This window comes from Bos javanicus, chromosome X, assembly GCF_032452875.1.
Source record: "Bos javanicus breed banteng chromosome X, ARS-OSU_banteng_1.0, whole genome shotgun sequence".
Classification (NCBI taxonomy): Eukaryota; Metazoa; Chordata; class Mammalia; order Artiodactyla; family Bovidae; genus Bos; species Bos javanicus.
Window position 1 is genome coordinate 93,090,227 of NC_083897.1, and position 10,562 is coordinate 93,100,788.

At 37.9% G+C, this 10,562-nt stretch overlaps 1 protein-coding gene across 2 annotated transcripts in view; it reads right to left on the reverse strand.

Moving 5' to 3' along the window:
* Positions 1–4,456: 4,456 nt before the first annotated feature.
* Positions 4,457–10,562, reverse strand: part of SMC1A (structural maintenance of chromosomes 1A) — a 47,541-nt gene continuing 41,435 nt past the window's right edge. The window contains exons 23-24 of one of the 2 annotated variants that reach the window (XM_061410205.1): positions 5,680–5,812; positions 4,457–5,070 (exon numbers count right to left, since the gene is read on the reverse strand). In XM_061410205.1, the coding sequence (XP_061266189.1) occupies positions 4,918–5,070; positions 5,680–5,812 (286 nt within the window). In that variant the 3' untranslated portion in view covers positions 4,457–4,917. The remainder of the gene's footprint in view (positions 5,071–5,679; positions 5,813–10,562) is intronic. The other variant, XM_061410207.1, reaches the window with a different exon arrangement.

The following is a 10,562-nucleotide window of genomic DNA, read 5'->3' on the forward strand; positions in this document are numbered from 1 at the left end:
AGAATGTTCCAGAAAGAAAAAGGATATGGGGAGTGCTGTGCTGGCACAGGAAGTACAATTGACCTGGGAGTGGGGAACAGAACAATGACCTCCTCTCTCTGATGTCAAGGTGAGAGCTGGAGATCTGGACTCTAGGTAGGGAGCATATGGCCAAAAATCATCCAGTTGGTAGATAATCTTTCCCACACGTGGTATCAAGTAGGGACATCCAACAAGTGTCTCCCTCCTGAGGGGCGTAGGTGACATTCTTTCGGAGAGGTAATATCTGGTATCCATTTAGTTTTCCTTTCTGGCCTGGTAATTATCATCTGTTATTCCCAAGATTCCGATAAAGTTCTATTAAGCACACATACAGAGAAGATATTGCATCCATTAAAAAAAAAAAGATACTATGAAAAAAGCATCTTTGGAGACTAAGAAAGAGTACTTAGAAATTTTAAATGACTGCCAAAAATGAAAAAGTTCAATAGAAGATAAAGTCAGGAAAATGTCCCAGAATGCAGAACAAAAAAGGAAAGACATGGAAAATATGAGAGAAAATAAAAAGACAAAGAAAATGACCCAGAAGGTCTAAAATCCAACTAAAAGGACATCTAGGAAGGGAACAGGGAAAATAGACGAGAGAAAATTTGCAAAAAAATAAAACTGGTTTCTTGGAGTAGGGGGCATATGAGTCTTCAGGTTGAAAAGGCCCAACCACCAGGTGCCCAGTAAAACAGATGGGGGAAAAAAACACATTTTGGGGGTCATCATTGTAATATTTCAAAACACTAATGATGACCCTATACGTGAGACAGCAAAAGAGACACAGATGTAAAGAATTTTGGATTCTGTGGGAGAAGGTGAGGGTGGGATGATTTGAGAGATAGCATTGAAACACGTATACTACCATATGTGAAATACATCGCCAGTCCAGGTTTGATGCATGAGACAGGGCACTCAGGGCCGGTGCACCACAATGACCCTGAGGGATGGGATGCAGAGGGAGGTGGGACGGGGGGTTCAGGATGGGGGACACATGTACACCCATGGCTGATTCATGTCAATGTATGGCAAAACCCACTACAATATTGTAAAGTAATTAGCCTCCAAATAAAATAAATAAATAAATTTACAAAAAAGATCAAAAGACAATTATAAGCAATTATATGCCAAAAAATAGCTTAACGTAGAAGAAATGAATAAATTCCCAGAAACATACAACCTACCAAGATTAGATCTTGAAGAAATAGAAATTCTGAACAGATCTGTAACTACTGAGAAGACTGAATCAGTAATCAAAAACCTCCCAACAAAGAAAACATAGAACAACATGGCTCCAATGATGATTTCTACCAATATTTAAAAAACAAGTCAATATATGTCAAACAGTTCCAAAAAACAGAAGGAGCACATCCAAATTATCAAAAACAAAACAAAATCAAAGGGAACAAATGTCGTTGGAGAAACTGGAACTCGTGCACACTGTTGATGGGAATGCAAAATGGTATAGCTGCTATGGGAAACAGTATGGACAGTCCTCAAAAATTTCAAAATAGAATTATCATATGATCCAGCAATCTCATTACTGGGTATTTATCCAAAGACTTTCAGTCAACATCTTGAATAAATATTGGCACTCCAGCGTTCATTGCAGCACTATTCACAATAGCCAAGATATGGAAACAACCTAAATGTCCATTGACAGATAAGCCAATAAAGAAAATGCTGCATATACATACAGTGAATACTATTCAACCTTAAAAAAGTAAATCTGAACTATGTGACAGCATGGATGAACCTTGAGAACATTATTCTAAGTGAAATAAGACATCACAGAAAAACAAATACTGCACAATTCTACTTATATGAGTATCAGAAATACTCAAATGCATAAAAACAGAGTGGAATGATAGTTTTCAGGGACTGTGGGGGTAAACAGGGAATTATTAATCAATGGGCATAAAAGTTTCAGTCAAGTAAGAGAAATAAGCTCTAGAGATGTGGTTATACAACACTGTACTTATAGTCAACAATAATATATACTTCAAAATTTATCAAGAGGGTTGATCTCATGTTGTTACCACATAGATGCACACACAAAGTAAAACAGAGGCTATGCATACTCTGCAGCCCAGAAATCCCACTTCTAAGTATGTTTCCTAGTGAATTCTCCATGTATATGAAGAGTCATATACAAGAATGCTTACTGCAACATTATTTATAGTAGTAAAAACCTATAAACAACCTGAATGTCTGTGGAGTGCTGTGTGGCAATTCATATGAATAAACTAGAGCATTTGTATTAGTATGTATAGATTCTAAAATTAGTGTTAAAGAATATTTTTGTAATGTTTTGTATAAAAGTGTTTTCAAAAAAAAAAGTATGAAGGAAAAAAACATAAGCTTTCAGAGTTAGGGAAAACAAGTCGTCAACAAAAATTGAAAACCCAGCTTCCAATTAGCAACACTACATGCTAAAAGCAGTACTTACACAATTCAGAGGCAAACTGTTTTTTAATATAGAATTCTAAAGACAAACTATCATTCAAATATAAAGGTAAAATAATGCTAAATTTTAAGATATGCCAAGACCACAAAATTTACCTTCTTAGGAAGTTACTTGAGAATGTCTTCAAGAAAACATGTGACGTATCAGTCAGGATTGTTGACTGCAAGTGACAGAAGCTGCCTCTAGTTAACTTAAGCAGAAGAGGGACTTATTGCCAGGTCATTTTTGTAGCTCACAGAAGTCTGGAGAATTGAGCAGGAGAAGCCACAGCTAAGGTCACACTGTGGGGACAACTGGATCCAAATGCTATGGGCACTGCAAGCCCCACTGCTCTGACCCCTGGACATCATCCTATCATCACATGCCACTGAAGACAAACTCTAATCATCTGTCTGTTTTCATTTATTTGTGGTCAACTTTAGGATTGTGTTAATCATGTTCTTCAGTCCATGGTATATTATTTTCATCAGTCCATTCAAGGCCCCTCTTTTGCTTGATTTCACTGTAGTATTATTTTTCCCTGTCAGTTCCCACCCCTTCCCCCACTCTCCTCCCAGCTCAGTAACTCTAGTGTATGTCATGTATACACACTTCCAACTCATCTTCCATAGATCTCCTTACATATATGCACATCCATGATATTATAGTATTGTTTTACATTTACACAAATGGTAAATTTGTGCTATAAACCTCATTCTCTTTTTTATCTTTACCATTCAACACTAGGTTTCAGAGACTTATGTGGCTACATGTAAATTCAACTATTTTCTTTCTATTGTTTTATTTATTCCATCCTATGAATATATCACAGTTTGCTTATCCAGTCCCATGGTGATGGTCACCTGGATTGCTTTCAATTCTTCACTACCATAAACAATGCTGGTTTCCTCGGTGGCTTGGTGGTAAAGAGTCCTCCTGCAATGCAGGAGACACAAGAGATGAAGTTTGATCCCTGGGTTGGGAAGATCCCCTGGAGAAGGAAATGGCAACCCACTCCAGTATTTTTGCCTGGGAAATCCCATGGACAGAGAAGCCTGGCAGACTACAGTTTATGGGTTGCAAGGAATTGGACGTGACTGAGTGACTAAGCAAGCAAGCAAGCATAAACAATGCTGCAACAAACCACCTCAACAATATTTCCCTAATGACCTGTGTTAAGTATTCTCTGGAATATATACCCAGGAGTGCAATTGCTGGGTTGTAGGGTATACATATACTCTACAGGAGGTACTGCCAAACTATTCTCTGGAACACCTGTACCATTTTACACTCCACCCAGTTTTCTTTTCCTCTCATCATCAGTGCTTTGATGATATCTGACTTTCTCCATGTTGCCATTCTTGTAGTGATTTCTCAATGTTATTTTAATTTTCATTTCTCTATCTGCAGAGTTGAAAATCTCTTAATGTATTCAAGTTTCCCCTTGTGTTAATTCAAGTTTTTCCTTCTGTTAATTACTCATTTCCTTTCCCCATTTTCCTCTTGGATTTACTATCTTCTTTTTCTAGTTATTAATCTTTTGTCAGTTTTACATATTGCAAGCATATTCTCCTAATTTGTCATCTGCTTGTTAATCTTATATATTCCTGTCTCCTTTGTGTTGTTCACACTGGATTCAAAGCTATGACTAGAATATTCGGTCCTTGTTGCCTGGTGGGCAAGGAAAGAAGTCTAACTACCTTTGGTTTCCATAGAGGAAGTGGGGGCCTGCCTCTCATTGAGACTCACATGAAGAGGAATCCCTCCAAATAGGATGAAGATTTAAATACTAGGCAGCCAATAGAGTTCACTCCTTTGGTTATCCAACATATACCTTTCATCCCAGATTTACTCTAAAAATATGCTTTCACAATATAGTGCCTCATATAACCAAAAAATGCACATTCCTTCTCTAAAGGGATACAGCAACAACATAAGTTATAATGCTTTCATGTGCAGGCAATATAAAACCCAACTCAAACTGGCTTAAATAATAAATGCAATTTATTGGCTCACTTAACTGACAAGTCCATAGGCAGGGAAGACTTCAGGCCCGGTATGATCAGGAATATGGATCCATTTCTCTGTAATTCTCTTGGCTCTGCCTTCTCCATTTGTCAGCTCCATTCTCAGGTAAGCCTTCCACATGCTCAATAGATGGCTAACAACAGCAATCAGACTACATACTTCTTTGTTCGTGTCCAAGGGAAGACAGCTATGTCTTCCCTCAAAATCTGAACAAAAAGCTTCAGTGATTGGATCATCTCTGAACCAATCATCACTGTGATAATGTGGGAGATTACTCAGATTGGTTTATATCATAAAGTTCTATACCTAGAGCTGGCAATGGGGTCAATTCCACTCAAATTGCACAGCTATTAATACAATGGGGGAGGAGAGGAATGGATGGTGGAGAACAACTACAAAGGCCACTACAAAGGAGTAAACTAACAAAGAGGAAGATGTAAGGTCCAGGAAAGATTGGGTCCAACCCAGAAGAGTAATGAAGGGACGTCCCAGGATGACAGTTGTGCTGCAGGCCTACAGAGCAACCAGTCCAAATTGGAGCAGGAAGACGGAGGGCTCCAGGAGGAAGGTATCTGGGGAAAAAGGGGATTCAAATGATTTTATACTTTCCTTAAGAATTTGGAACAACTTAAGAAGGAGATAAAGTCAGACAATGCAAGGAAAAAAGAAAGGCAATTAGAAACTCTAGGAAAAAACATAAACTGTATAAGAAAAGAAATGTAATCCTAGGACACTGGAGCATTAGGAACAACATTTACATAATTATAACAACATAAACACTTTATTGACTTTAAACCTTTAGAATGACCTGTTAGCAAAGTATGGATGATTTAATTTTGGTTATCAAACAGAATGTAAATATTATTAATCTTGTTAATATAAAAGTATAAATGAGAGAAGTTGAGAGATTGAAAGAGGGAATATAAATCTATTATTTAAAGGTACAAAGGTAAGAAATAGAGGACATATAATTAAGGACATGTCTATATATTGGGGGCATGGGAGGAGGGCAGTCGGTGGTATTAATAGCAGGAAGTAACAGATAATGTCTAAAAGTGGTAAGTTGATAAATAGAAAAAAATTGTATATTACTTAAAGATATGAAGATTATTATCAGAAAAGTAAAAAATAAACAGTTATAAGTAGACTAGTAGATTTCTAGGACAAGATGGCAGACTTACCACATGTTTATCTCCATTCCCACCTGAAACCTTGCTAAAATAATAGTAAAGGAATAAAAAAAAGTATAAAAACACAATGACGAAGAGAATGTCCGTCAGGAGCAGGTCCATCAGCGAAAGAGATTCCAAATGTCTGGAAGATAGGAAGAAAATGGAGGATTGATGATTGATGAAGCATGGTGGAGGAAGCCACAGCCTGGAGTATACATGGAGGTGATGCCACTGAGGAGGAGTTGATCTTTCTGTGTAGTAGCCTAGAATGTTTTGGGTCTTAACAATGCCAGGTATGATATAGAGCATGAGTGAGATGTTGGTCTGAAAACAGGGTGATAAATTGTGAAGCTGTATATTGAACTGTTAACCCATTCCTCTGTGTACAATTCACAGTAGCCAGGTGTCTACCCATTAGGCAAAACTAGACATTTCTTTTCTAAGGCAATTTGAACAAGCTCAGAGAAAGATCTTTATGTTTTGGCACAGCATAGTAGTCAGCTATTTTCCAATCATTCTAAAGGTAAGCCACCAGTCACCTAGCCCTGTACCCCATACACAGAGCTTTGAATCCAATTTTATTGCTGTGTTCTTAAATATGAGCAAACCACTATACATTACCAGGGACCTGAGAAAAGATTACAAATTGAAAGAGACTACAATAAGCAAATGGGGGAAAAACAAATCCCAAAGGAAATAAATATTTCAAAGAACACAATGATATATAAAAATACCTCTATTACTCCAAGAGAGATTCAAGATAACAGCACATCCATTAAACAAGTACAGAATGCTATAAGAAAAGATAACATGAATGGATATTTGGAAATTTTAAAATGTGATTGGCAAAATGAAGAGAAATGCAGGGCTTTCCTGGTGGTCCAGTGGTTAAGAATCTGCCTGCCAATTCAGGGGACACAGATTCCATCCCTAGTCCGGGAAGATTCCACGTGCTGCGTGGCAACCAAGCCTATGTGCCAAAATTGCCAAGCCTGTGCTCTAGAGCCAGTGAACCACTACTGAACCCACGTGCCTAGAGAAGCCTGTGCATCACAACTAGAGAGCAGCCCCCACTTACAACAACTAGAGGAAGCCCACGTGGGACAACAAAGACCCAATGCAAGAAGGAAGAAAGGGAGGAAGAAAAGAAGGAAGAAGGGAAGAAAAGAAATGCAAGAGAAGAGTTGGAAAATAAAGTTAAATCTTCTTCCAGAAAGTAAACAAAAACAAAGGGAGAGAGAAAACTAGGAAGGGGAGAAGGAAGGAGGTAGGAGGTGTGGCAGCAGTAGAGAGAACAGATGAAAATACAAAAGATCAATTCAGAAAGTCTAACATTCCACTTTAATGAGTTCCAGGAGAGAACAACAACAACAAAATAAAACAGAAAAGAGGAACGTATCAAAGAATTTTATCATATAAGAGGATTTTCCAGAATTAAAGAATTTCAAAATGAAGAAGCCTATCCAATGACCAATACAATGAATGACATCCCAAAACTTAAAACACATAATTAGGAAATTTTAAAATACCACAAATATAGTTTTCAAAAAATTACTATTTAAAGAGGGGAGTGAATGGAGTAGAAGTACTTTTCCCTATTCCTCTCCCCAGGTACAGCTAAAATCCTGGGACATTACATATAAACATAAGACTGAGAAGTAGAGAGAAGGCAAACCTGCTGAGGACCTCAGTAGCAGAGGAGCAACGTGGTGGTGATTTCTTTTGGTTTCCTTTTTACCTCACATATCCTAGACTTGGTGCTGGATAAGATGGTAATTAGATAATAACCATTCTACTCCAGCCAAACACCACAGGAAAAACTGTAGTCCCACCAGCAAAGGCCAAGTGGGGAGCCTAGACTTCTACCTTTGCTGGCTATAAAGAGTAACTCTTCCCCTCCTCACTGGGGTAGTGTTTGGGAAGGCTGAGTGGGGAGCCAGAACTCCCACCCTCATCTAAGAGTAATGAGGAAACCCTCTCTCTGGAGTATGAACAGACATTGAGTGGGGATACTGGACTTCCATGCCCATCTGATAGTAACAAGTCAGTGTCTCCTCTTTCACTGCTGGAACAGTGTCTGAGGAGGCAAGTTAAAACAAGATATTTAAGTAATCCTCATATTTAACCCAATACCCCAAATCCCCAGGTTTCAACTGAAAATCACTCATCATACCAAGAACCAAGAAAATCTCAATTTGAATGAGAAAAGACACTCAATAGACTCAACACCATGATGACAGAGATGTTAAAAATCATCTGACAAGGGTTTTTAAGGAGCCCCATCATAAAAATGCTTTAATGGACAATAAGGAATATGCTTAAAACAAGTGAAAAAATACAAATTGTCAGTAAAGAAATAGAAGATATAAAGAAGAATCAAATGGAAACTGTAGAACTGAAAAATACAATAACCCAAACAAAATGGATGGATGGCAAAAAAGGAGGGGACAGAGGAGAGAATCAGTTAACTGGAATATAGAACAACAGAAATTATCCAATCTGGAAAAAGAGAGAAAATAGACTAGAAAAAAAGTGAACAGAGCCTCAGGGACCTGCAACACTATAAGAAAAAAAATCTAACATTCATGTCTTTGAGGTCCCAGAAAGACAGAAGAAATAAATGAGTTAATATTTACGTAAGAGCAATGAGACTTCAAAGTTCTGTGGGAAAATGGCTTTGAATCTCAAACTTTAGGGGACATCCCTGGCGATCCAGTGGTTAAGACTCTGTGCTTTCACTGCAGGGAGCATGAGTTCAATCCCTGGTCAGGGAAGTAATATCCTAATATCCTGCGAATGCCTCAAGCTACAGCCACAAAACCACAATCAATCAATCAAACAAAAAAAAGCCCATAAGAAATGAAACTTTATATCCAAGCATAAGAATGGAATACAGTATCCAGGAAGTCTATCTCCTATACAACCTTTCTGAGAAGTTACTTGAGGATGTATACTATCAAAACAACGGAAAAAAAACAGACACAGCAAAAACCTTGGGAACCACCAGTAAATAGTCATATAAGCAAGGAAAGCTGTGAAGGAAAGTTCCAAAATGACAGTCATGCATCAGGCCTGGAGAACAACTAGTCCAGATTTGAGAAAGGGATGGAGGATTCCAAGAGGGTCTTTTTTGTTTGGGGGGCGGTAGACTTGATGTACCTAATGTAATAGAGGTTTTTGAGAAGAAAAAATGGAATATATGAAAAAGTAAAATAGTGAAAGAGAAACAGAATTAGAAACTTCCAAAAAGATGAAAAACTGCTACAAGGAAAAAATTATAAAAGTACATCAATTGGCTCTGCAATGAATATTTAGTCATGTTAATAATAATAGTTTATTGCTTTTAAACTTTTAGGATCAAACTAAAGACAACACACACAGAAAAAGCCTTAATCTGATTACAGAATAGAATTCAATGTTACCAACTTTGATATATAAAAGACCAGATGATAGGAGTTGAGAGGTTGAACAGTGGGGAAGAAGGCAAATAGGAAAGGTATTCTCATCTAACAAAGTTCTGGTTCAGAAAAATGGTCTCTCGCTCATGGAACAAGGAATCCCAGTGTTGCTTAAATTCAGAAAAGTTATCTAATAGAGAAACTAAATCATATTAAAAACAGGAAGGACAAGAGTTGAACTTGGTGTAAATTATTTAAATCCTCATCTGTCATAGCAGGACATAAAAGACACATCATATGGCATATTATTTAGAAGTGGGGACAACGATCAGAAGAAATAACTAAAAGTGGATGCTAATAACAAGATGGTAGATGTCCAACTCTTAGCGACCCCATGGACTATACAGTCCATGGAATTCTCCAAGCCAGAATACTGGAGTGGGTAGCCATTCCCTTCTCCAGGAGATCTTCCCAACCGAGGGATCAAACCCAGGTCTCCCACATTGCAGGTGGATTCTTTACCAGCTGAGCCACAAGGAAAGTCCAAGAACACTGGAGTGGGTAGCCTATCCTTTCTCCAGGGTATCTTCCTGATCCAGGAATCGAACCGGGGTCTGCTGCATTACAGGCAGATTCTTTACCAACTGTGCTATCACGCAGGGAAGCCCCTCAGAAGTTATTTAACAGAGAAACTAAATCATATTAGAAGCAGGAAGGACAAGAGTTGAACTTGGTGTAAATTATCTAAATCCTTATCTGTCATAGCAGGACATGAAAGACACATCATATGGAATATTATTTATATATGGAAATAACAACCAGAAGAAATAACTAAAAGTGGATGCTAATAACAAGATGGTAGAGTAGGGATGGGGGCATGTGTGTCAGTACTTTTTTGGTACTGGTTTATTGATTTGTTTTATGAACATTGTGTATGTATTACTTCTATTTTAAAATGAACACGTATTTTAAATTAATTTTTAAAAACAGAAAAAGGACATTCCTGCCTACCACTTAACTCCCTCCCCCCAAATACCCTTGTTCCTGGCAGACCTAATGGTAACAGAATATAAAAATCTGAGAAACCTTGGAGTCTCCTTTCCTACCTCTCCCTTAAATGTAGCTTTACTGCAGTCAAAGTGGAATATTCATTAACCCAGACTTGCCATACTTGCTTAGAAAAAATATTACTCCTTATCTCCATTAGTTGGAATCTTCCCTATTGTTCAAGGCTTAGCTCAAATTCCACCTCCTCCAATGTCTTCCTTAGTCCACTGGCAGAACTTTCTCCCTCTATGACACATGCACGTTCTTTATTCAAATGGTATTTATGTCAATGTTTCATGCCCCCAACCATCCTTCATACCAGCTATTAGAGTCACCTTCCTAAAATACCAATCTGTCACTTCTCTGCTTCAAACCCTTCTTCGGTTTCCTATTGCCCATAGAATGAAAGCTAAGTTTGATTGCCTGGTTTCCACTTCTTCCACTGGT